The 27,634-nt window shown below is 32.9% G+C and overlaps 2 protein-coding genes across 2 annotated transcripts in view; one reads left to right on the top strand and one right to left on the bottom strand.

Moving 5' to 3' along the window:
* Nucleotides 1-18,054, bottom strand: part of LOC129226853 (tyrosine-protein phosphatase non-receptor type 13-like) — a 72,870-nt gene extending 54,816 nt beyond the window's left edge. Inside the window, exons 1-5 of the mRNA XM_054861483.1 lie at nt 17,874-18,054; nt 11,244-11,377; nt 9,598-9,767; nt 5,102-5,170; nt 3,968-4,054 (exon numbers count right to left, since the gene is read on the bottom strand). Of these exons, the coding sequence (XP_054717458.1) occupies nt 3,968-4,054; nt 5,102-5,170; nt 9,598-9,767; nt 11,244-11,377; nt 17,874-17,896 (483 nt within the window). The 5' untranslated portion in view covers nt 17,897-18,054. The remainder of the gene's footprint in view (nt 1-3,967; nt 4,055-5,101; nt 5,171-9,597; nt 9,768-11,243; nt 11,378-17,873) is intronic.
* Nucleotides 18,055-18,724: 670 nt separating this feature from the next.
* On the top strand, nt 18,725-27,579 carry LOC129226117 (uncharacterized). Its single transcript, XM_054860717.1, has 2 exons — nt 18,725-19,810; nt 26,876-27,579. The coding sequence occupies exons 1-2, from the start codon at nt 18,776-18,778 to the stop codon at nt 27,212-27,214; spliced, it is 1,374 nt and encodes a 457-aa protein (XP_054716692.1). The 5' UTR covers nt 18,725-18,775; the 3' UTR covers nt 27,215-27,579.
* The last annotated feature ends 55 nt before the right edge of the window (nt 27,580-27,634 follow it).

The following is a 27,634-nucleotide window of genomic DNA, read 5'->3' as shown; positions in this document are numbered from 1 at the left end:
CATTTGCGCTTTAAATTCATTTCATTTTTATTGAGTCATATTAATATCTGGCTTTTGTCAATGTTAAGTCTATGAGATATAATATTTCTGTATTTATTAATAACTTTCATTTTTATTTCTTGTCACCAAAAATTGAGAATGTATTCAGAATCTACTCCATTTTGTCAATTTTTGGTGACATAATATAATTTTTTGCTTTGTCGTTAATGTTAAAAAAAAAATTAATTGACGAAAAAATGCCCTTAAAATGGCTAATTATAAAAAAAATCTTTTGTAACAATGTTCTCATCAAAAGCTTTTCCAACAAAGTTTTTCTTAAACAAATCCACCTTTAAGTTGGCATTTTAGTATATTTGCCTTAAATTTTTCCCGCAAGAACTAATATAAAGTGCTTTGAACTGTTCAAAGTTGAATGAAAAATTATTCGAATCAAAAAATGAAATACCGGAATGAGGTGTCATCGGGGAGATCTTTCAAAAAAAAAAAAGTTTGTTTGAATCGAATGATTTGTTAATTTTTTTGGAGGGGGGAAAGAGGGGGAGAGCACATTGGTCAACCAACAGACACATATTTTCCTGATCTCAAACCCCTACTTTCGAATTTGATATTTATTTAATTATTTTATCTAATTTTTTTAAAGCAATCATGATTGCTTATTGCTTTTATTTGACTGTTTTGATGTGCTATGATTTTATTTTCCCGCCAGCACCCTCTGCAGCATCACCGTCGACCGGCCGCCTCACGATGCTGCTCCTCTAGCGAAAGCAGTCTCCAGGTTGCGTCCATATCCTACACTTACACGCATACATACACGCACGTACACATACACAAACACATACACGCACATACATACACAAACAGATACACACACACAAACACATGCACACACTCAAACACATACACACACGCATACATACAGACACCTACACATACACACACACCTACACACAACTACCCACACACTCATGCCTGCACACAGACACAAACACATATGCCTACACACAAACACATTCCTCCACACACACAAACACTCATACACACAACTACCCACACACTCATACCAACACGCAGACACAAACACACATGCCTACACACATACACATACCCCCTACACACAAACATACATACCCCACTCACACGCATAAACACACATGCCTACATACACACACACACACTCGTGATTGCGAAAAACATAATTTGAATTCAAGAGGGCAAAATTCAAATTAATTATTATTATTATTTTGACTTTTTTTTTGTACTGAGCAATATTTTTACGATACATTAACCTTAGCAGACAAAACCACCTTTTATGTCCTTATTTATTTTATATTACTTTGACGAGAAAGTAGGCTAAAAATGAACTCAAAATATCGTCTGTAATCAAAAAGCAATATTATTAAAAAAGGAAAAGATAAATATGAAAGTGAAATAAACATTTTAATTTTTAATTTATCGTCTGCTAATCTTTAATTTTATGATATTTTTTAAACATGTATTGGCATCTGTTAGAGTTGTTTATGTTCTTAAGATTTTGTAGGTCAATTATTGCTATTCCGTGATTCATTAATACATTTTTTTGTGAAGTAAAGTGCCTTCTAATTTTTTGTACCTAACAATGTCTGTGTGCGCTAGCTCTAGTGTAATAAACGAAATCTTGAGATTAAGATCATTCAGAGCTGCGGATTGATACAATTTTTGATTTCCTTTTAGTTACAAAATTACTAAACAAAAGTAAGTAATTTAAAACGTATTAATATATTTTGAAACGAAAAATGAAGTAAAACAGAAAAATTTCGGTTGAAAAACTGTTTATTAAATTTTTAGAATATAAGTATTGTGTAGAATAGTGCCATCTAGGGACAAATTTTTTTGTGTAAGTGCTAACAGTCCACGGAACATAGTTCCTATTTCAATTGCTAATTAAAACTTAATGAGACAGTTCCAGCTTGTGAACATTGTATTTTTCTGTTGAGTTCAACATTTATAACAGATTTCAAGCAAGTTCACGTAGTCCCTAAGATTGGTAAACGAACTTGAACGATATTTGCGCTCGGCCCATAGACTATGGGCCCAAAAGTCCTCTGGTCAGTTGTTAGTCATTTCTATTGACACAGCAGACTGGAGAAAATGTCTCCTCCAACTAAACTGAGGAGATGGAAGAACAATTTTCTAGAAGCACCATCTCTTGACGGTAAACCCAGTTATCTCTGTTCTGCATTAGGGATAATGATGGTTGCCCATTATGTGCCCTTAACAGAATGGCAACAGTAGCCAAATAGTAGTTAATCTCCTTAACAAATGGTTAACCAGCACTTTGGTGGCATGAAAAAATCCCATTTTTAAAGGTTTGATTTGATCTTCATATCTTGTTTTTAAGGCATTTCAGAAAATTAAATGCTACATTAAATCTCAAATTTGTTTATTCCTACTCTAAAAGTGAAAATAAGACTTGCAAAAAAAAATTAAACAGATTATAATTCTCATGTTTTGCTCTCCTTTTTTATTTTCAAGCAGAGAACTTTCAGATCTAATTTTCCACTTCAGTGATTTTTTTTTTCTTTTTTCATATTTTTTAACTGGGCCCAGTAACAGATGCATACTTGCCAACCTTTGAAGGTAAAAAAAAAAAAAAAAAAACGGAGATTCCACTAGAGGTATACAGGTGATTCACCAGCGACATATCTTCACAACAGAATTATTAAAATATGATTTAAATAACATGAATACTAAATTTAGAGTGAAATGGGGATTTTTCACACATGCAAGCAAATTGGTAGCAGCAAGAAATATACTGCAAAGAAAAACTAAATAATAAGGAGTGAATTTGCTTGAAGTTTTTATATTCTCCAGTATGTACCAAAAAAGTAGCTACAAAAATTTAATTACTAAAATCCAAAAAAAAAAAATCAATACATAATGAAAATAAAATATGAAATAAGTAGGTATAGGGTAGCACATGTTAAAGTAACTTCAAACTTTCAAAATAATTGAAATATTTTAAAGATGCAAAAGGATTGAAATCAGCTGCAATTTTTGGCAAAGAACATGCAATGTGGAAAGCTTTGAAAAAATTAATTTTTACTGAATAAGTTATTGATTGGAAAAAGTTACTGATTGGAAAAATTCTTACTCCCTGACATTGGTAGACTAGAATAGGTTGCCATCTATTGTGAAGAAAGTGAAACTTTTTGATGATTGACTGAAAAAACGGGAGGAAATCGTAAAAAATGGGAAATCAGGAGATGGAAGCAAAAAACAGGAATCTCCCGTTAAAAACAGAAGAGTTGGCAAGCATGTAGATGCATCAACTGGTACAAAAACACCTTGTATCTTGTTTTTAAGTCATTCTAGAAAAAAAAGATGCTAGACTAAATCTCAACTTTGTTTATTCCTCCTCTAAAGGTGAAAATAAGACTTTCAAAAAAAAAAAAAAAAATATTGAACAGATCATAACTCTCATGTTTCACTCTCCTTTTTTATTTTCAAGCAGAGAACTTTCAGATCTAATTTTTCCACTTCAATGATTTTTTTTTTCCTTTTTTCATATTTTTTAACTGGGCAATTCCCCAGTAACAGATGCATCAACTGGTACAAAAAACACCCTTTACAGACAGACTCCAACTAGATCAGATTCTTATTCAGAGCTTAATTTGCACAGGAGCTCACAGGAGCCGAGTCCATGCACTTCTTTTCAATTTTATGCTAATTTTCATATTGTAGGCAAAAATCAGGTCATTTATTTGTAAAAATAAGTTGTGGGGACCATAGGGGACCCAGTCCTTATTTCAGAGTATAAATCTAATAAAGAACATGAAGTATAACTTCTAGATAATTAATTCTTATAAATCTAACGTTTTCAATAAATTTAATCAAAATTTAAAGTATTATGTCAGTTTATACAAATTAATTTTAGATTCAGACAGAGGTACAAAAAACTAAACAAAAACAATAAAGAAACGAAACATACTTCACACACATCAGAAAGGACCATCTGTAAATCATTTTTTTGACACATAGCTTGCAAAACAGTTTTCATCAGTGGCGATAGCTTTTTCTACATAATAGATAGAAAAATATCGAGTATGCAAAACATTTGTAAGTCTTTTTAATCACAAGGTAGTAGAAAACATAACTGAAATAAATGTTTCCAAAATAATTTTTTATAAGTGCAACATTAAATATTTATTTACTGAAATCTAGAAGCTCACATATTTTGCATTTTAAGGGGAAAAACCAGTTTAGACGGGTCAATTTTTTTTTTAATGTCATAAAATGTTAGTAGAACTATTCAAGAATCTGTTGCCAAAATTTCAATTCAAAATTCCATTTTGCTCCAATGTTATGAGCACTTAAAAAAATGAAGATTCGAAAATGTGCACAGCAGTTTTTTCCATCCTGTTTTTCTTGAAAGACTTTTTTTCAACTGGTGTGCATTCTGGCACAAAACGTTATAGGCCAATCGTTCTGAAATTTTGGGTGAAAGTTCTTAATTCAATGACACTCTATATGAACCTAATTCTGCATTAAAAATACTTTTTTAATGCGAAAAAGGTGAACAAAAATGATAGAGAAACGTGAACTGCGTGATCAAACACTTCAAAAGCCCGAAGGTTTGATTTTTTTTAAACCAGAATCAGGTTTATATTCTAGGGAAATATGTTGTTAACAAGAAATAAAAATTGTATTGATTACAGGGAAAAATTGTGGCTTTGGTAATGCACACCAGCAATAAGCTCTGATGGCGACCGCCAATTGACAGCAGCTTCTAATGCACTAGTTCTGGCAGAAATAAATTGAAAAAATTACAAAGTGTGCTTCAAAATATAAATATAATATTCCTCAAGTTTGAACAAATTCTGATTATTCCATCCCTGTTGAAAAAAATTCACGAAAAACATTAAAATTTTGGCCTCCTAAACTGGTTTTCCAACTAATATTGTCCTTACCAATACAAAGTTTTGTTTCATTCTGACAACTCCTTCTTGGCGGTTTTTTTTTTTTTTTTTTTTTTTTTTTGTTATAGAGTGTATACTTAATATAAAACGCTTAGGAAAATCAATGTACATTAAAATAAAATATGTTTTAAAGAATTGAACATTACCTGATGTTTCTCGTCTAATGAATAATTAGCTGCATACTGTATGGTTTGGGCAATTGAATTAACGTACATCTATTAATAAAATAGAGTAATTAATGCGAAGATAGCATTATGGAGAACAAACAATAATTATTTTATTACATTCTAAGAAATATAAATTTATTTTGTATTCTTTATAAAATATACGTGTCAGCTGTATTCTGTAAAAATTACCTGAAAATATTTCATTATGATTTCTCAAACAATAATAATGAATTCATTGGAATTTAGGGAAACACAAAATGAGTCCAATAGAAGCATATAACATCTAGAATGATAATCTATAATCAGAGAGAATACTTTCACCCATGGGTTCACCATACTTTTTTATTATCTTTTATCAATTATAAGGGAAACGGGGATAAAACAAAAACATGTAAAAATGTTTTAAATCAAACTGTCTAGCACAAAGTTATTTCACACAAACAGGACACGGCATATCCACTATCCGTATTTGGAAAAGGTACTGTGTGAGTTGTGGTGAGGATACAGTAGTGGAAGTGACATTGATGGATAGCACTATATGTGCAAAACAATGATATGGATGGAGCATGGTCATGTACAGTGGAGGAGTATATTCAGAATGGTGGTTTTTTTATTGCTACTCGGCAAGAATGTCGCATTCGGTTCCAACATCGATGACATAAATCCTGTTTGGCTTGAAAAGCTACATTCGAACTCGCTTATAATGGTCCTTGATTTAACAAGAACCCGGATTTAACACGGAAATCAGAAAAATTTGGTTGGTACAAAGTTAATTCTATGGGAGCATAACTTGTTTTTAATGAGCAAACACCCCATAAAACAAGTAACATTTTCGTGATTCATTGAATTTACATTTATATACTTCTAGTTCAACTTATAATTTCTACGAAAACTTCCTGTAACTTTCCAAAGTCAATCGAAAGTTACTGATGAGTCAAAAATTCTGTAAACAAGTAATGACAGCAGTTTTTTTTTTTTTAAATTCATGAGTAGAGAATCATTAAAAAATATAGATTTGTTGATGATTAACGTTATTACTTCTGCACACCTTCTGACAATATTGCAGCTCAGGTTCAAAGTAATGCAGATGGAAAAAATATGAAAGCGATGACTATAACAACAAATGTGAAGAGTTTGAAGTTGAACTATCTTCAACATGTTCAATGACTTTTCACGAGCACAAAAACTTCAAACATTTTCCGAAGTCAGGAGTCAAATGACTATGTTTTTCAGGCCTTGAGTATATTTCTTGAAAAACAAAGATACAAAAAAAAGATACAATAAGCCATTTCAAAACAAATTAAAAAACTTTCTTAGAAATATAAAGAAATAAAAAATAGAAAATGCAAGTAAATATATATATATATTTGATTTTTTCAAGAACCCGCTTGTTGCGAACACTCTTATAGCAAGCAAATAAAGTTTTCCCTTTGCGCTTTTTATAAACGAGTTCAACTGTATCAATGACTGTGCAGGATTTTTCTTACATTCCTAATGGAAAATTTCTGGGCAGCTGCTATTTATGTGCTAAACACATTGGAGATTCCTGAATGGATGCTTTCACATGGGTCACATTTATCAGCTTCCTAGCTGAGGTTGGCCAGGCATTTTTGTTTTCAGTGCAGTATCTGTGGCTCTAAAGTTTGATCCCTAACATAATTAAGCATCAAATTTGCCAATCATTAGATACATGTTTTGAGCATACAAAAAAAAAATATTTTTCATATTTAAAATGTGTCCTATAAGTTTGCAGCACATAAATTGAGGCTCAGTTCCCATTTCACAGAATTTGTCTTTATTTAATAAATTTTAACTTGAAATATAAATAAGTCAATGTTTATTAAATAATTCTGAAACATTTTAGTTGAAATATATTAAAACTACTTTACTATGCTTAATTATCAGCCTGGTGTGAGGTAGCAAAATGAGTTGGTTTATGTGAAGGGAATATGAGAATGCGTACAATATTTGTATTTATTAGGGTCAGGCAATAAAAAACAAGTCAGAGGCTTTTATTTGACATTCTTCAAAAAAAAAAAAAAACTGACCAAAATTGTTTAAACACTTGTCCCACTGGGAAATTAGTGGCATAATTCCGAACTCATAAAAGTCCTTTGGCTGCTGCTGGAACCAATTACGCACACATTCCTTTACTTCATTGTCTAAATGAAGTCACTGTCCCTGAAGTACCTTCTTGAATTCCCAAACAATGTGAAAGTCACACAGGGATGGATCTGGACTATAAATTCAAAACTTCCTACTTAAGGGTTGTTCACTTATCAGCCGTCCGTCCCGTTTTTTGATGTGACAGACTTCCGATGAAAACAGAGTAGCATTCACATACAGTTGTCGTACATCAATCACGTGGCTGAATTCACCCAATAGAGAGAAGAGCCCGCTGCTTGGTGGAAACCAATGAAATGATTTTCTACTTTTGACAGCCGTCAGATATCAAGGCTCTGTTGGGCTTAAAAGCCTTTATTTCATATCTTGGAGCCCTTTTCATTCTGATTTAAGGTGGAGTTGTATTTTGAAACTTATAGTTATCTTCTTTACATTTGCCACTCTGTGTCCTTTTTCCCGGCTGTGGAGAGCTTAACATAGATTTGGGCAACTACGGAATCACGTTATGATGTAACATCCAATGGTTGAGATGTTTCTGGCTACTCTAAGCCAAAAGAACGAATAAAAAGTTGTTTGAATTGCTCAATCGGGAATTGTTGAGATGTGTGTCTTCAATGCAAATGGTTGTATGTCATAATATGACGTGTGATGGTTACAAAATGTATAAATAGGTTTTTCAAAATTTCTTCGGGGCATGATTCCTTTTCCTTTGCTTATTTTTGGCATTTGCCTGTGTTTGTTGGCCGATTAAAGGATTGATCTTTGCCATTTTGGCAACCATGTTAGGTTGCATGTGCTAAGAAAATGGCGTGATCGAGTCACTGTTGAAGTTAGGTTTTTGATTCATGCAGGGCATGAAATGAGTTTACTCTTTTATTATGTTAGTGTTCAAGTTTTAAATTACTAGTAGTTTGAGAGGAAACTGAAGTCACCTTTACGCAATTATCTGAGTGAGTTGACGTTTGAAGCTAGCTGACATCAGCTAAGCCTACTACATAAACATGGCTGGTGTTCTCTTCGACTAACCTATGCTTCATCTATGGGATGGAGACTTACCTCTGCTGGAAGCATCGTTGGATAACTGTGATTTCCTGGAAACAAATTGGAGATATCCTGAAGTTCCTATGCAAATTCCAGAGTCTGGTACGGTGGCGTTTGCTGTAGAAGAAGTCGGTTCTACTAGAGCTGAGAAGCCTATGTGTTAGTGTAATGTGGAACTGTTTGCGGGAATGTCAACAGTGGTGAATTAACATATTGGTTTGTGTGTTCATCTGTCTTAATGTCAGGCGATTTGCAAATTTATGGATGGAAGGTGACGTTTTACATTTTGTTCAATGTGTTTTTTTTTTTTGTCATGTATTGTGTTTGTCCTGTTGTTCAACTTTGAACTTTTTTGAATATATTTGGGGGGGGTCTAGTTAAAATTGTTTTGGGCATGTGACTAAAGAGTTTATTTATTTACAATATCTGTGTATGTTTTATTTCTTTCTGGCAGACTGCATGGCTTTTGATGTTGGGTTCTGAATTCCTTTAATTTAGTTCAATGAACATAAGGTAAAAACAGAAAGAAAAACCGCAACAGGTTCTTCTGATCAGAACCGGTCCTATCCAAGATGGCATGCTGTCATGGCAAACAGCAAAGAAAACCTGCTTCAGGTGGAAAAATCGGTGCGGACTTGACGGACGACCGATAAGTGAACTGCCCTTTAAATTCCTGCAAAAGTTCCTCTGTTGCGCCGGTAGTCTGGTCTAGCGTTGTCGTGCAACAGGATGACGTGAAAGTTTACCAGGACCACACACAGCCAATGCAAAAAAGGAACTTTTGCAGAAACTTAAGTGGGAAGACTTGAACCTCCCCCTTATAGTCCAGATCTATCCCCATGTGATCCCACATCTTTGGGATGAAAAGAAGGCACTTTGAGGACAACGACTTCATTCGGACAATAAAGTAAAGAAGTGTGTGCGTAATGGGCTCCAACAGCAGCCAGAGGACTTTTATGACCACAGAATTATGTGACTAATTTCCCAGTGAGATAAGTGCTTTAACAATTTGGGTCAGCATTTTTGAAGAATGTCGAATAAAATCTGTTTGATAGCCTCTAAATTGTTATTTATTGACTGACTCTAATATATTTTTTTTTATTTTTATTTTAATTATAAAAAATAATTTAGAAAAAATCCAGAATAATCATGATGCAAAATGAATTTTTCATTTGTTTTTGTATTTTAAAATAAATTTTTACAATTATTTTGAAAAAATAAAACAAGTGCAAAAAAAGGGGCATCTTGATCTGCAGCACTAAAAATAATTTTATATAAATATTTGAAACAAAGCAACAAAAGGTACAAACCTTTTCTAAGGAGCAGTCATCTGAGGGAAGCTTTTTATCAGGTAAGTCCGGATCAAAGTAACTAAATGTTTCTATTCTGTTTGGTGTCAATTTAACATGGCCATTTGCAGAGCATAACAGATTATCCGCAGAAACTAAATATTGGGGAAGGCCATTTGAAGCTGCAAGTCCTAAGATTAAAACATGAAAAAAAAAAATTTACTTGAGATTTTTTAACTGAAATATTTAATTATCTTGTACAGTTATCAAACTTAAAGGTAAGGAACATGACTAATTTTTAAAACAAGTGACTCAAAGGTGACTAAAAGAGATTTGTTACATAAATCAAAAGATCAGAAATTGTTTTTTTTTGTGTTTTTGAAACTCTTTTAGCGCAACAGCCCATATACTATCATAAAATTTCTTTGCGGTATTTAATATGAATTTTGAGGCATTGATTGCATTTCAAAAAAAATTTATCATAAAATCTAACCTTTAAAGAAGTTCTACCTACATTGAACGTGAAATTATGAAGCAAAGTGCAGGGTGATATATTTAATGAACATATTATAATTTTGTCCAAATCATATTCCCTTTGATAATCTTTAGTGATTTTTTTTTCTTTTTTAAATCCCCTAGATTGTTCCCAGATGTCATCTACTATTACTTCTAACAGGTTTTCTTTTGTTCTTGGGAGGGGGGGAGGGGGAGCTATAAAACTAAGAGGTATGGAAAATACCATTATATCTCAGTTCAATAGGTTTTGCACTTTGTACAATTCAAGAAATCATCAGAAAAACAGCCCCCCCCCCCCCAATCCAAACTGCATGTGTAAATGCTATTTGGCAAAAAACAGCAAAAAATACGTTAAAATACTATGGAAAGTGTTAACTAATCAATTCTTCATATAAATTATCTTAGCATTTTATTTTATGAGTAAACATTTTTAAATAGAAAAACAAGTTTTCTATTTAAAAATGCAAATTTTTGTAAAACTTTCGATTTTTTAATATTGTTTTGTGGTTGTACCAATCTTCAAAGTTAGCTTTGTGAAGTTGCTGGTTTTATTACTTGATTTTTATGAAAAAAGATTAAAATAAGACATTTGTGAAGGTAACAAAAAATGGTAATAAACTCTGGCTGTATTGGGCCTTGATTTTGAACAATAAAAAAAGTTGCTACTAAAATAAATCAGACTTTCTTGTGAGTACATTTTTGCAAACAGCCTCTTCCCTATTTTTTATGAATTTTGAAAGTTGTAATGAATTTTTGGTTGTACAGCAAGAAAACAAACACTAATGAGAGAAACCAGTATACCTCGATGATATCGTACCTCAAGTTTTATTGATTTGAGTAAAACATATATTGACTTTTTATTGTTTATACCGCTTTGATCCTTCTCTTTTCTTATCTGTTTAAATATAGCAAACAAATATTACTCTACAAAAATTCAGTGTTGCCATATTCAACTTAAATTGAAAAAATATATATATTTTTTGCCTTTCATCTGTGCACACTTCAATTACTTTACACATGCTGCATCTATTACAATATCAAACTTAAATTCAAGAGTGCATAAAGTTCACTAAAGTATTTATAGCATTAATAGGATAAGAACATTTAAAAACCAAGAAATTACAATAGTATGCATAAAATTTTTAAAAAACCTTTCAGAAAAACATCCAGCACTGCTTGAACTGTTTCATACATTAGACCCCAAAGTTCCCATTCATCAAGAGGCTTGCCTCTGACTTCTAAAACTTCTTTCAGAGAGACATACACAGCATTCATTGAAGGCATGCTGCAAAAACATAAATAAAATGTTAATCAAACATACATGCACATTTTTTCAAAAAAAAAGGAACAAGGTTTGTTCCTTTCCTCTGTTCGTGTTTCAAGGTTCTTAAACATGGACCTACACATATTGAAAGTCATGCAATCTACAATTCATTTGTCTGATAATCTCCTAAACTTTGGAGATTCGGTGGTTCAAAAAAATGCCTACTTGACTAATTTTGAGAACTTGTTATTGGCCATGTCAGTGGATGACAATCAAAATATAAAGGAGTTGGATTATAGAAGGGAATACAAGACAAAAGATTATCCACTAGAAAACACTTCTTTGACTACAAGAGAATTTCATCACGAACATTAATAAGTTTTGATGCTTCGAACTTAAGAGTTTGAATGATGAGTGGTCCAGGCCCGATGAGAAGGGGGCCCGGGCTTTGGGGGGGGGGGGGGGAGAAAGAAGAGAAAAAAGGAAGATAGAAAAAAAGGGGCGGGGCTCCAATTAAGGGAAAACGTAAAGATTAAGTAAAATTTACTCTTTTGGTATTAACTGTGGTGGCACTTAAAATAGAGTTAATTGTCTTCTGGTAAGCAGTTTTGATTTCTCATCCTTTTTTTCTTATTTTTTCTTTTTCTTTCCTTTTTCCTCAGTTTTTTTTTTCTTTCCCCTTTTATTCTATTCTTTTCAGCCTTTTCTTTTCCTTTTTTTCAGGGGCGGGAGGAGCCCAGTGGACGTAACTGAGAAGAGGCCCGCTTTGGCTCCCGGCAGGCCTGAAGTGGTCAACATGTTCCCTTTTATACTCATCACAGATAAATATTATTAGATATTATAATTAGATAAAATAATATTATCGGCAAACATATCTAAATGGTCTACTTATTTTCCCTCCCATCTTCTCAAACACACACTTTTGCATTTTTCTGATAGGGGTCAACATTTAAGTTTATTCTAAAGTGCAACAATTCTTTCAAAGAGGATTTATCATGTATTGCCAGAAAGAGAAGCATTGATTTTAGAGCTTTAACACATCACATTATATTTCAAATAATGGGAAACAAAAGAATATACATTCAGCACTAAACAAGGTAAATATAGTTTAGACAGTTATCAATTTATGAAGTTGTTTCTAAAAAACAACTTCCAAAACTTCTATCTCTTTCAAATAAATACTATATGATAACTAAATAACAAGAAAAGCAGAAAAAAGAACAAAAAAAAATAAAATTAAATAAAATAAGCATAAATGCTTAAAATTTGGAAAACATTTTTCAAAATCCCAAAGTAATGACTGAACAAACAGCAAGACTCCACAGCACCAATGATGTCCTTGAACATAGCAGGTGGACAAATCTTACATTATGAAAGTAACTTAATGTTTTTTCAGTTCAAAGTCAACTTCACACATGCGTCTCCGGGAAAATATATTCACGAAATGGAAGCAAAACATCTGCCCAACTTTTCTTACTTCGAGCAGAAAAGAAAATACATATAAATAAATACAAGAGGCAACAAGCAACAGGTTATAGGTGTGATTTTTGTGCTTCAAATATCAATTTAGAGGAAATTTTTAACTAAAATTTCAATATATTTTCAGTTAATGCACATGAGTTTATGTACTCTCACATAACAATTTTTTTTAAACTTTCTGTTTATAAATTCCTACAATTTATATATATATATATATATATATTAAAAAATGAGCAAAGTTGTTGTAAAAAAATTTGATTTCACTATTTACAAAAATCACAACTTGCTCAAAATTATTGGTTGGTTCATTCTTTGACTAATTTAGATAATTTTTGATGTTTTGAACAAAGAAAGTTACGAGCAAATGTATATTTCTGCTAAAAGGAAAAATTAACATGGATTGCATACATCTTTAAATATCAATTTTTTTAGGCTTTCTAAGAAAATATAGCTATTAAATAGTTTTATTTGTAAAACATTGATTTTTCTAAAAGAGAACCAGAAAAAACTGGTATTTTCCACTGCCTAAATACAACAGTTCATACCTCACTGATTTTTTTAAAAATCCGGCTTAAAAAACCGGATGAATAATTTGAGTTATATAGCAAACTTCTGATGGTATGATTGGAAGGGAGCATAGGATAGCTCATTCAGTATACAGGGATGCCCACTTGGGGGGGGGGGGGAGAGCATGGCACACACTGCGCCATTGAAATTTTTAGGGGGGGTTTTAAGGGGTATTTATTACTTTGGGAGGGCCCTAGCTTTTAGGGGGTCTCTACAATATTTAGGGAGGTGCACCCTTGCTCTTAGGGAGGGTGGACATCCCTGCAGTATAGCATTCAGTTTTCAACCAAGCAATCCAAAGATGGAGTTCCTATTTGGAAAACCTGCATTTTCAGTATTTTTAATCTAGCATTTTGCAAAAACAACTGTTAAAATGCTATTCTCTGCTCTTTTTTTTTTTTTTTTTTGATCAAGCTCATTGTGTATAACCAGGGTTGGGATTTTGGACGTCCAAAACTGGTTTGGGACAGGACAGGTGGTTTTTACTGTCCAAAAGTATGCTAAAGCTGCAGAGGTGTAATCTAAGCCAGGGGATCTCAAACTGAGTGCTGCTGCAGCCTGGGGTGCCGTAGGAAGAGGCGAGGGGCGCCGAGAAGTTTTGACGTTATCAATATAGTATATTTTCAATGAGTTTGCCAAATAAGGTTCTATAGATGACCACTATGTCTATACCTTCACTTTTGATGTGGCATAGCAAAATTTTGCTAGATCTTGAGTTCATCTTCATCAGATAGCCTAATTGATGACAAAGTGTTATCATCAAGCATTTTTAATAACCCAGACAGAAGTGTAGCAAAAGTTAATACGGTGGAAAGATATAAAAACTACTTGATCTCATTTTGCTGTATGTTTTGCTTCTACATGGTTCACTTGTAGGTTACTAGTATATAAAAAAAAGGTTGTTTATTGTTCTTGTAGCCTACTTCATTTAGTTCATGAATTCACAAAGATAAATGTTGCTGCGTACCGTCATTTTCTCCCCTGTGATTTAACACCAAGAAAATGTTATTGTTAACCGTTATTAAGGCCATGGTCAGCCTTCTTAGCACCCTGGTGTCCTTATAATGTGACCCCGGAATATTGGGTGGAGGATATGATCATGTGCTGCATATGCTGGACATATATATATGCACGAATTGTACCTATGTGTGACAAAAAAAAAAACAACAGAAAATAACGAATTATTACGTGTTTGGAACATGATGATTGATCTACTCTAAATTACATAGAAGTAAACATGGAATTTCTGGTAATGTTTCTGAGGTTATCAAATGTGGTTTAACATGTATCTTTATATTAAAGACTCTCAATTTGTTTCAGTTTGATAGTACTTTTTGGTTCTTTTATCTTTAATTTTGCATAAAGCATAATCTTTGCCCAGAGGAATATGACAACCCTTATTAGGACCCATTTTCCTAATGAGATTAAATCGGTTTTCTTTCCTAAAACTGCAGAAAAATAGAATTGAAACTCAAACTTTCCCTTGGTTTTATTTTTTTGCTTAGTTTTTATGTACCATCTGCAAATGCTAAAACTGAATATGCAAAAGTTGCAGCAATTCATTCATAATAGAGAAATATTTTAGGTTTGGAACTTCAAGGTAACCTTATTTGGCACACTTACCTAAATAATAGAGATGGACAAGGGTACCGTGAAAAAATTCTGATTCTCCAAAGGGTGGCGCTAGTCAAAAAAGTTTGAGAACCCCTGATCTAATCAATTTGTATGTTTACAATATATGTAATACATAATGTGACCAGACGTCCCGCTTCTGGCGGGACAGTCCTGCTTTTTGTCTTACTGTCCCGCCAAAATGTCCCGCTTTGTCGAAAAAGTCCCATTTTTGTTTAAATTCCGTCGCACAAGAAATATAACATACATACAATCAAGATTTTTCAAACCCTTTTTCGATTTTTTTCTATCAGTAAACGTAAGAATGACACGTAAAATAATATTATTTAATGCTTAATACCCTGAACTACCTCCACTGTGATTTGGATTGAAGAGCTGCAGAAGGAGTCTCTGGAGATAAGCAATGGGTGGAGATATTTAAGCATTTTCGCACTCGGGCGATTGAAGTCAACTGTTTGACAAAGATTGTTGAGTTTGGTTTCAGTTTTAAAGGCACAACAACAGTTGTTGAAAGAACATTTTCCTTGGTGAATAAAATTTGGACATTTGAAAAAACGCAATTATCAGTTGCCACTTTAAAAAGTCTTCTTTTAACTAAAATTAACTTTTCTTATTCATGCAAGGAATTCCTTGATTTTCTGAAAGGCAACAAGAATTTGCTTCTTAAAATTGCTTCTAACAGCAAGTACAACTGAAAATAATAATTTTGATTAATAAATTTGTTGTGATGCAATATTTTTTACATCAATACTATTAAATTATTTTCAACTTGAGTTCTTCATTGGTACATTTGAGCTATTTCTTGGCATTTTTCTGTTACGTAAAATATTAAGCCTGTGGAAAAAAAACTACTCTACCCCCTCCCCCCCGTCATGTGTCCTGATTTTCAGCTTGAAAAATCTGGTCACATTAGTAATACATAAATATAAATAGTAATGAGCTTTAATTAATAAGTAATTGATAACATTGTTCTCTGAACTATTGATTTAATAAAATTGAGACACACACTATTTATGGTAGCACCATCTATCACGGTCTCAATCGTTTCTCAAATCCTGATCCAGATCCAACAAGTTGTTTATTTGTGATAGTAACTTGAATGACCTTGTGTTTCTGACAGACAGGGCTCCCAACACATTTTAGCCAAAAAAAAGGGTAAAAGAGGACCACTTTCAATTGAAGAGGGGACTAAAGAGGACCGCTTAAGATCAAAAAGAGGACCTTTGGAGGACCATTCATAGTTAAACCCAAGGAAACAATAAAAGGCAATAGCTGCTCCTGCTGCTAAATCCGTGAAGATAATTCGTTATTAATAATGATTTTTAATGATACAATTCTTTATCACCTTCTGTACAATTGAACTTTTTATTCATTGAATTATATTATTTACAAACATTTGGATCGGGGGAGGGGGTGACAAGCAAGCATGTAACTACGATCTTACAGAGTGATTTTAACTGAAAAATAAATTTTCATCTAATTAACAAGTGAAAACTGGCTGATTAAAACCAATTGACTGATGAATTAGTACACACCTATTTAGATACAGTTATTACAGTAAACATCTTATCATATAGTCATTTACAAAAAATTTCACTTAACCAGTTTAAACAGAATGAAAATAACATTCCATGGCCCAAAATTTTAAAATATTTACAAGATGCAAAAAGATTGAAATCTCAAACACGACAAGCAATTTTCGGCAGATGTCAGAGTAAGTTTGATGTTGCCATAGTTAGGAAAAAAAAGTGTTATATATTGAAATTAAAGACGAAATAAGTTGATCTAAGGTGTCGTATGTCAAAATAACTTCGATTGCCAAAAACATCAAAATATTAACCAGATGCAAAGAGATTGAGATCTCAAACACGACAATCAATATTCGGCAAAGTCCGAGTAAGTTTGATGTTGCCATGGTTCCGAAAAAAAAGTGTTAATTATTTATTGAAATTAATTTAAAATAACCCAATCTAAGGTAATGTTTGAAAAAATAACTTCTGATTGTCAATAATATCAAAATACTAACAAGATGCAGAGAGATTGAACTCGCAAACACAGGAAGAAATTTTTCGCGATGCTGCATATATCCAACACAAGTTCAGAAAACTGCACTGATGAAATGTTCTTGAAAAACATTTAAGCACAATTCAATGATTTTCTACTGATTTAAAACCCCTAAAAAACTCTCACACATTTTTCAAGGTTTTAAAACATTTTCAAAGTTTTCAAGCATTTGAAAATGAAATTTTTTTTCAAGCACTTTTCAAAGTTTTTCAAGGGTGTACGAACCCTGGAGAAATATTGGTAGCACCTTGCTTCGATTTGACGCCATAACTCCTCCCCCAAACCTCTTAATTTGCTAGAATTCCATGCAGCAGCGGTTAAAGACGTCAATCTGAAGCGAAATAATACCGGAAAGTCAGGTTCAGTAGAAAAAAGGTGCCGGAGCCACGAGTTTGGGCGTAACAGAAATCAGTACACAGTATCTTTTAACATAATGAAAACTTTTAAAATCTGATTTTTAAGTAAAAACAAAATAAAAGTGGACTAATCAGACCAAAATGTTAAGAAGCGGTCTAAAGCGGACTTTACCCTAAAAAACGGACTTTGGCGGGAAAAGCGGACAATTTGGGAGCCCTGGACAGATGAGTTCCCCTGTCAGTTACTTTCTACGTCAAATCAACCAGCCCAGTGCCTAACTGATCAAGCAACAATGCTCTGCCCTCTCAAAAAAAAAAAAAAAAAAAAAACAAATATAGAAAATGGTCTTTGATTTTAATACTGTTGTGTTACCAAGATCAATGCATCATTGAACTTGAAATATTAGCTGTTTATTTACCTTTCAAATTCCCTGGCAGCCATCAGGAAGTCATCTATTCATTGCTTGATATCATCCTTAGTAATACTTACATAGTTTTTTTTAACATCAGCAACATGCTTGGGATAATTCAAAACTTCTGATAAAGTTACATAATTGACTTTAAGGTAGAGGAATTAGAGTAAATATAAACACAACGCAAATTCTATTGCAAAATACCGCCATCAAACATCGTTGTCATGTCAATAAGACGAGCTGCGAGTTGCCAATATAGTTACTTAAGGAGGAAATGTTAACGAGAAATTTATTTATTTTTTTATTTTGGCATTGTGACCTTCAATTGATGACATATCTTAATTAATTGAAACTCTGAAATGAAAAACTAATAAAAACAATTATTATTACGATTTTAAAATTCTTAACGTCAAGTAGCTCACGGTTTATAGAATATTTTCGACCGGTGAATGGACATAAATGTAACTCGTAACTGCAACTGCTAAAGCTCTTGCAAAATGTGGCTATTTAACCGAAAGACGCTGGGACATTTTAAAAACCCCTGATGTAGATGATTCCTAAGAAAAATTTTAAGATTGACGAAAATCCACATTGATTGGAAAGTGCCATTCCAAGGTTTTGGGCGCTGTTCAACCTTTTCGGTGGCCAAAAACTGCCTCCAATCGACGGCGCCCAATCTTCCTAGACCGGCATATATTATTCAATCGGCGTCATTGGGACTCTATGTGAAACTATTAAGCCGACATATTTTGCAAGTTTATTTGTTTTTATAGAGGGCGCTAGTTGGAATCAACTTTCTGGATCAATAGCTTCTGAACCACTGGTAGTTTAGAATGGCGGTTTAAATAAACAGAGCCTTTCTGCTAAAAAATGGGATGTTTACTATGTATTAGAATTGTTTTCCCGTCATGCAAACAAGTTATTTTGCATTAATGGATATAGATGACGAACTATCTGATGATTTTCTTCGTACGAGAGCTCGTCAGTATGGTGTAAATGCTTCTCAAGCTGAAATAACAGATCAAAGCTCGACTGTTGATAGCCCGCATAGCAAGAGACGTGATGAAATTCTTCGTTCAAATAAAAAAAGTCTGCAATTTAATGTACGTTCCGGTGGTTTTTTAAAATCTATAGGTTTCTCTTTACCTAGATGCATTCCATATCGTGAGTATGGAATGACCTTAAGAGACAATTTCAATACGCAAGTATTGAGACTCAAATTAAGACAATTAAAATTGGTAAATTCTAGTCGATTAGATCTTTCCGATTATGTAAGTTGCTACCTTGTAAAAGGTTTTAAAAGAGATTTGGTAGGAGCTTGGACTTATCACGAGTATTCAGCAACACTTCTGAAATCTGTTTCATTTCAGTATTCAAAATTAATATCGAAAACTGACCAAATTGTGCCGAGTGTTTCCGACGCTTTTTGTTCAGACATCGTTACTCTGCCAAGTTTCAAAGTGTTTGATTTGTGTGGTTTGTCTAGTGGAGACCAGGATTACATCTTATATGTTGCCAATTCATATTCACGCCATAAAAATATAGCCCAGTTGGCCCCTATTGATGTTAATGAATGGGGTGACCAACCTGATGATGTGGTTAGGCGATTTGAACATCAAGAAATATTATGGAGCTGTACCTGGAATAGCTTCAGACGTCGATTTGCTATTGGTGCAGACAGATGTTTCTATCTACATGATTATGAAAGCTTCTCTAAAAAGTCAGAAATTCCTAAAGGACAACCACATTCTTTAGATTTTGATGGAAAAGGAGATTTACTCTATTGTGGACTTCATATGGGCGAGCTTGTGTGCTTTGATTTACGTGCAGAAGATTCCATTCCATGCCTAAAAGTGCCCCTCTGTAAAAATATATCTTTTATCAAACTATTATCTGATGAGCGTACAGTTATTACAAGTGGATTCAATAGTGTTTTACTTAATGTTAGTTGATTTTCTTAATCCTTGATACATTGCATTTTAACTTAAAATGTGCTTGCATGAACAGGAGGTTGGATACAGAAATGAAACATGGTGGTCGGAGCGGCAGTCCAACCGCCTGTGCTTCTACCCTTCGCATTTCTTCCTCCTGGATTTAGGAACGAATTGCTTTAAGCAAACTTAGGTTTTGGACGGAGCACTGGGGACTCAAAAGTGCCTTCCCTAACCCTTTTTTTTTAATCAAAGCTGTTTTGAGATTTTAAAAATGTTTATAATCCCTCACAATTAATTAATCTACTTAAAAACACAGAAATCTTGTGTACTAGCATACTGTGATTGTGGACAAAAAAAAATTTTTTTTTTCATTTTAAGTTATTTAGATGCTAAAACCTGTAAAATTTTACAAAATTCCGGTTAGTCATAATTTTTGAAACACGAGGACAAGGTTCTGATTTTTGAAACAGACCTATTCCCTAACTTTTTTTTTTTTTTGTAATTTGAATTTTTTGGAGGGACAAAGCAACAGTGCCAGCCTAATGTCTACTTATTCCTTTTCCTTCAAGATTATTTATCAAGTTTTATTTATTTTTAAATATAGAACCATAAGTCACAAAAACTGTAAGTGTACTGAGAAATTATTTCTGTGCAACTTATTAAGTTGAAGCAAAATGAAAACTTTAAGTAACAAGTCTTAAAACACCAATTTTAAAATATATCTCATTATGTTACAGGAAGGACAGAGGTAGGAAGGCATCAATGTAAGTCCCCGGGGAAAACTTTCAAAATTGAAGTTGTAAAAACACTTTTAGTCAGTTTGTTAAGGCATTCGGAGAAGGGGGAGAGTGTGCATGGAGAAGGGAACTGCTTGGAAGAAATTTTTTAAGTTGAAGTGAATAGCGTAGTTTTTAGTATAGATAGGTAATACTGGAGATTTGGCTCTCCCCCCCCCCCCTTCCCCAGAGCTTTCTTAAAAAATAATGTTTAACAATCTGATGACTGTAGGAGATTGCGGTGCCTCTGGGAAATGTACTGGAACTAAAGTTCCAAATAAGCAGTTTTAGATTAGCAGTTTTAGACGATAGGGAAAGGGTGGTGGTTCTGTGAAATTGATGTCCTAAAAATGCCTAAATCTTTGGAGGTGTAGAGGGAATGGAGAAACCTCTGTCTAAGAGTCTCTCCTGAAGTGTTTCTACACTGAAGCAGAACTCAGGACACATTTGGTAGTAATAAGAGAACCAGGGGTTCCCTTCTGATTTTTTTTATTTATTTATTTATTTATTTATTTATTTATTTTTTTTTTTGCACTGATGTTGATTTTAGGCTATCTTTGAAAAGGAAAAGTTTGGAGATCCTAACCTGAAATGTTTTTGAAATTAAAAAACACAATTTCAGGTTATCTTTCAAGATGTGAAGTAATCAAGAGCAGTTAGGAATCTCCCTCCAAAAGTTTTAAAAATTTAAATCTTAAAAGGTGCAATTTTTACAGTAGTAAACGATAGGGAAAGGGTGGTGGTTCTGTGAAATTGATGTCCTAAAAATGCCTAAGTAAATGTATTTTTTTGGACATTAATTTCCCTATATTACTGCAACTGAATAATTAAACCTTATTCTAAATTTCTCCCTGGCGAGGAGAGTTAAGGAGGCATAGATAGATACAAGGAAGGGGCGATTGCCTCTGCCTTAAAGGGCTCTACCCACAACTTTTTTACAATGAAGTTCTAAAAGTATTTTTTAGAGAATCTGATGAATTTAAAAAGCTCTCAAAAAAAAAAATGAAAAAAATCAGAATTTTTCAAACTTGTTAGAGGAAGGAATGAGGTTCAAACACTTTCCACTGCCAATTTTTCGCAGCTGCAGTTTTAGAAACACAATTTTAAACAATATTCGATAATGTAATGGGGAGAAGGTACAGAAACTTGTATGTTTTCCCAATATTGAAGCTCTAAAAAAATAATGTTGTTCCTCCATGAAGTTCCCCCCCCCCCCCTGGCTCTACCTTTGCAAAGAGGTAGCAGTTTGAAGATTTTTTTTTTCAGACTGACTAGAAAAAAAGGGCTGATAAAAGAAAGAGACAGGAATGTAATTTTAACAAATAATCTACATTGTTAGAAAATTTTAATTAAAAGATATTTTAAAAGAATTAAGATCCTTTATCCTACATTGCTTGCTTTTTTAATTAAAACTAGGAGGCTCTTCTCCCTGCTCGCTAACACTCACCAACCCCGAAGATTGGTTCGCAATCTTATTCGATTCGCAAAGATTTAAATTGTCAATTAGAAAGAAACAGATTAAACATGCATTATGAGCTCCCTTTGGAACAAAAAGCATCCCCTCCATGGGTTTCAAAATTATTTGTACCAACTTGCAGAACAATAACAGCTAGGAGGCTCTTTAACATTGCAAAACTGCAGTTGTGTACATTTGAAAAATCGCTTTCATATTCAAGGTCTCTTGTAATATATTTTGCTCTTTAGCTCGGGGGATGAATTGAGTTGAGCCTAAGATTTTCCATTAAAATCCAAACCTTTAAAATTTGTGACTAAGAAAGAAGAAACAAACGAATCGAAAGGAGGTAACTAGCAAAGCCAAATGAAACACCAATAATTTGAATGGAAATGAGATTTTTCGAACTTGATTAAAACAGTTTGTAGCTTTTTTTTCTTTGGAGATAGAAGCTAGAAGTTTTTCTACCATAGGCCGAGTTATATCTGGAGTAAAAAAAGCCACTCTTTCCAGTGGTGTCAAAAAGAAAACTGTGGGACTATTTCTTCACTTTTTACTGATAGATTTAATGATGTGCCTAAATTTTAGCAAAGCCTAAAAAGTTCCAAGCTAAAACGCAAATAACTGCTGCCGTATTTAAATTAGAGCATTGAAATAAATTGCATAGAACGAGAAAAATTCTACTCTTTCCAATGATAATATTTATATGTGCAAGTAATTTTTCATCCCAATAGGCAATTTACGCAAAATTTGAGGTTAAAAAATTTCTTGCATAAAAAAATAATTCAAATTTTAAAAAACAAGTGCAAACCACCGGGACTTGAAGTAATTTTGTACAAAATTTTAAGGCTGTAAGTGCTATGGGGTCTCCTGGCCGCAGACTTCCTTTCAAAAATTTGTTTGACCTTACTTTTTTTATATCTAAAGAGATAACTTAGGTTTCCCAAGACATGCTCTTTTCTTTTCTTAAGTAAGGAAAAAGGAACCCATGATCCCCTCCAGTTGCACCACTGCCTAGTGCCATCAAAAGTATTATTATTATTATCACTAGCATTATTAATCTAATCATTTTTTTGAGGCTAAAGGTTTGGAAAATATTTGTGGGCAAACTTAAACCAAGTAATAATAACTACCTTTAATTAATTTTTTTAAAAATCAGTTGGGGGCAGGGCCCCCTTGGCCCCTAGCCCTTGACTTAGGCACTTAAAGAGTTTTATCTACATCCATCTTACGAATGACCATAAATGGCGACTATGCCAAACATTAAGATCTAGATTTTAACTAGTAACATAAAAATAATTTTAAAAATCTCATAAAACCACAATATAGTTGAAATATTTAAGTTTTTAGCACATTAGCATCCAAAGCAATGAGGATAAAATAAAATTTTAAGTATAAAATTTTCAGTTCAGAAAAAAATTTAAAATATTAAAAAAAAAAAACAAAATACCGCACATTTTGCATTATTTTTATCATTTTGCAGTTAAAAGTCCAATTCTGCTTTGTTCTTATAAACTAACGCACCTTTAAATGCCACTCTATGTTCCAAGAGTAAAATATTGAATTGCTTCATGAAAATAAGCCTCTTGGGCACTCCTTTACACAATGCAAGAAAAAAATTTTTGCATTTTTTTTTTTAAATCTAATATTTTGGGAATGTTCCCATTTGGGGACATTGGCGTGTTACGTTAAGTTTTTTACTAAGGCTTTTACAGTCGAACCTGTCTAGCTTGAATTTTATGGGAGAGAAGAAAAATCCGAGATATGAAGGTTTCAAGATACAGAGGTTTTGAAAAAAGTTCTAAAAATAAGTAATTGGAGCAATGACTCAAAAGTAAAAGTTAGGAAGTAATTTTACTAATCAACAATGTCCCCTTCCTCTCAGTTTTCGAATGGATATAATTGCTGGAAAACTTGCTTCTTGTACATAAAGTTTCGATTCTGGAGGATTAAGTTACTGCTAATATTAAGGAAAATGCTTTTTGTCGCCAAATTCCAGTTAACAAAGATCGTTGGGGATCGAATTCAAGAAAGACACTTTAGTCAAAATTCGAGATATACAGGTATGCAGAAAATTTCATTTGAGACAAACATGGGGGAAAACATTGAATTAATACTTTATGTGCAGGGAAAATGAAAACTTCGACATAGAGAGGTTTTTGAGATAGGCAGGTTCGAGATAAACAGGTTCGATTGTAATCGATATGCTTTACGCTTGCTATAACTTCAGTTTTGAATTTATGCAGAAACGCTTGATATACATGATACTCCTTGATATACATGTGCTTGATATACATGAAGTCCCCCCCCCCCCTGGCTCTACCTTTGCAAGGAGGTAGCAGTTTGAAGATTTTTTTTTTTTTTTTTTTCAGACTGACTAGAAAAAAAGGGCTGATAAAAGATAGAGACAGGAATGTAATTTTAACAAATAATCTACATTGTTAGAAAATTTTAATTAAAAGATATTTTAAAAGAATTAAGATCCTTTATCCTTTATTGGATCCCTCATTATCCCTCATTTTTAGGCATTTTTAAGATCCTTTATTTGTCGCATTCATTTCAATTTCAAATGTTAAATATTTCAAACTATATAAAAATAGAAAAAGAAATGTAATTATGAGCAAATTCATTTAAAATTTGATACTAATTAGATGAAATCTAAGAGTTGGAGTCAGTTATTTTTTTCTCTGTCTAAATTTTTTCCCAAGCTAAGGAGTCTGAGTTAGGGAGTTGGAATCTCACTACTTTTCGGGTACAAGAGTCTGAGTTGACTGCTCTAAAATTCTAGGAGTCAGGAGTTTGTCAACAAGAGCTATTTCCAACAAAATCAAGATTGACTTTTATGGGTGGAGTAGGTTGGTTCGGTCTAACGTGCTCCACAAAGAGTGGAACAACTTATCCCACCTACTTAGTCTGGAAAAGTGCTGTCATAATTTTTTTCTTTTTGACAACAAATGAAAAAATTGCCAATTATTATGAACTAAAGGAACTTACTTTAAGAAAGGAGTTCAGCTTTTTTCCCGCAATCTTGATGAAAACCATTAAGAAATAAATAAAGTTGCAGTTTTCTGAAAATTACTCGGGATTACTGAAATAACACTTTCTGGAATAAAATTTGTTCAATGTAACTGTACCATGTGATTTCATTATAGGATTTGTAGAACCATAGGTATTATTTGTTGGTCACAAAATAAAATAAAAAATATAAACAGTATCAAAATAACTGAGACCGGTCCAACGTACCCCCCCCCCCTACTAGAGAAGAGCTGTAAACATCTTCATTTCTATGTACAAAATGATTTTTCTCTCTGTTATTAAAACTGGAGACAGAGGGGAGGAAAGGGGAACAGTGAAAGGTTGAAATGTCACCCACTTGCTTTTAGATGCAACAATAGAAGTTGTTTTCAATTCTGAGGCTTTCACTAATCACATAACAGCGGTATAAATTGCCCAGTTTTGTATAGCGAATTACGCCATTGTTGCCTAACGAGAACAACCAAGTTTGTTCGCTTATAAGATCTACATTTTTATTGGAAATTATTATTGGTCATGTTTGGTCATCAAAAGGATCCCTATTTATTGTAACTCTAAAATATCAAAACAGTTAAGAATTTTTTTAAAAAATATTATATTCTTTAATTTCTGTGAAAATCAGTAAAAAAGCACATTTTTGAGAATTTTTGTTAGAAAACAGTAATTGTAAATTAAAACTAGTTTTTCTTTAAAAAAAATTCAGGTCTATTTCTGGCTATAAATAGAAAAAAGTCCTCACGAGTGAAACTTTTATTTTTTAAAATTTTTTAAAAAAAGTTGATGTTCCCTATTGGAAACATTGGCGTTTAAAAGGTTAAGCATCTTCTCTGATTCCATCTTCTGAATGACCAAATATGCTGCCTATGTCTCACATGTAGCTGAAATGTCTAAGAAGTTTTTCCCTTAAAAAAAAACTCTCCTGAGCTATGCTATATATTTTATGTTGCGAAACTTTGTGAATGAGCTGCATGTACAATGGAATTTTGAGAAGGGGCCGCAAAAAACAAACCAATTCGGTTGTATATCGACCCGTGTAATATCAGTGTGATATTTATATTTGCCTCATTTTCTCATCTTTGTGCAATATATTAAGTAATTTGAGTTAATGGTGACTAAAGGGTGTTGTTTAATATCAAGAAGGTTCTAACCATTTTAAGAACCTATTTAAAAGCTCATTGTTCTAACTAGGAAAATATTTGATTTACAAGTAAAGAATCTTACATCGCGGAAATTCAGATATCATGGTAGTCTGGAACAAATTAACCCCGATAAATGAGGGTGTACTGTATATACCCTTTGATCCCACCTGGAAAATTTTTTAAATGTTGGGCCAGGATAACTAGCTTAAACCTTGCATGCATCATAGGCAGCTAGTACAGGGCCGTGGGAATAGGGGGACATTTTTCTTTTTCAGAGTTTGAAATTTCCGATCGATCAAAAAAATGAGTGTTCGATTCCATGTGTTTAAATAAAGTTACCGAAACTTAATAAGTGTTTCTAAATATTTTTCTCACGATATTATTTCATGAAATCTTAAATTGGAAGAAGGCTTTGACTCCCACTGTTTTGGTGCACCAGTTGCCTATGCCTTGCATCTTATTGTAATTTAAATAGATAAGTTGGTAGTTATTTACATTGAATGCTACACTCATCGAGTTGGCTAGCTGGGCATCTGATCAGTAAATTTGTTTTTATTTATCGTTTCAACAATGCACTATTAGTTGTTGTTAACATTGATCACTTTTTATGTTATCCAAACAGTACTAATTTTCCACTTAACCTCATCTAACTGTTGACTTTTCTTTTTTTTAGGTTGACCTTCGCTCAAAGAAAACAGTTTTTCAATATCCTAACCATTATACTCTATTCAAAAAACTATCCTTCAGTTTGAATGAATCTTTGGACATTCTATGCTCCCCTGGGGAAGACAATATTACTAGGTTGTGGACTTTGAGTGATGGTAAACTATTGCATTCACTTCCATTACCATACAAAGACTGGTGTGGCCAAATAAACTCGTTATTTGAAGCTGATGGAAGGAGAATGTTTATTCATGTTTTGCTTGGAGATGCAATATATACCTATGAATCATTGGAAGATTGTGCCCAATTCCAGTGTGTTTTGCCCGTAAATCCACCAATGGTTATCTGATTCTTTATATCTGTGATAACCCGCTTACTCTGCCTAATTGTGATCTTCATTCCTTTGATCACAACTTTTAAATTTACACCTGTTATTGTTAACTCAAGTCTTTCAAAGCTGTTTTATCTGTATTTAAATAGCATGTTAAAATTTAACTATGCAATGTTAATGAATTTCTTTGTAATTTTACATGTTCTGTTTATTACTCTCGACTAGATTACAAAAAAAACGCTGTGATGTTGATATTTTATTGAATTCTTATTTATCAAGATGTATAAAATTATGCAATTTGCTTAGCTTGGAAATTTGGACGGATGTAAATAAATATCAAAATAAAAAAATTAGATTTTACTCAAGGGTCAAACTTTGGACTATTGTCTAACAGCTATTTGAATGTCAAGTATTATTTTTTGTCATGTCTAATTACTC

The sequence above is a fragment of the Uloborus diversus genome, chromosome 7, assembly GCF_026930045.1.
Source record: "Uloborus diversus isolate 005 chromosome 7, Udiv.v.3.1, whole genome shotgun sequence".
Classification (NCBI taxonomy): Eukaryota; Metazoa; Arthropoda; class Arachnida; order Araneae; family Uloboridae; genus Uloborus; species Uloborus diversus.
The sequence above is the reverse complement of the archived record's forward strand: the minus strand, read 5'-3'. Positions and strand labels throughout refer to the sequence as shown.

Excerpts from the sequence above, each read along its gene's own strand:
- LOC129226117 (XM_054860717.1), top strand. The coding sequence starts at position 18,776 with ATGCAAACAAGTTATTTTGCATTAATGGATATAGATGACGAACTATCT. Across the intron at positions 19,811-26,875 it reads TCAATAGTGTTTTACTTAAT|GTTGACCTTCGCTCAAAGAA; the intron begins GTTAGTTGATTT and ends TCTTTTTTTTAG.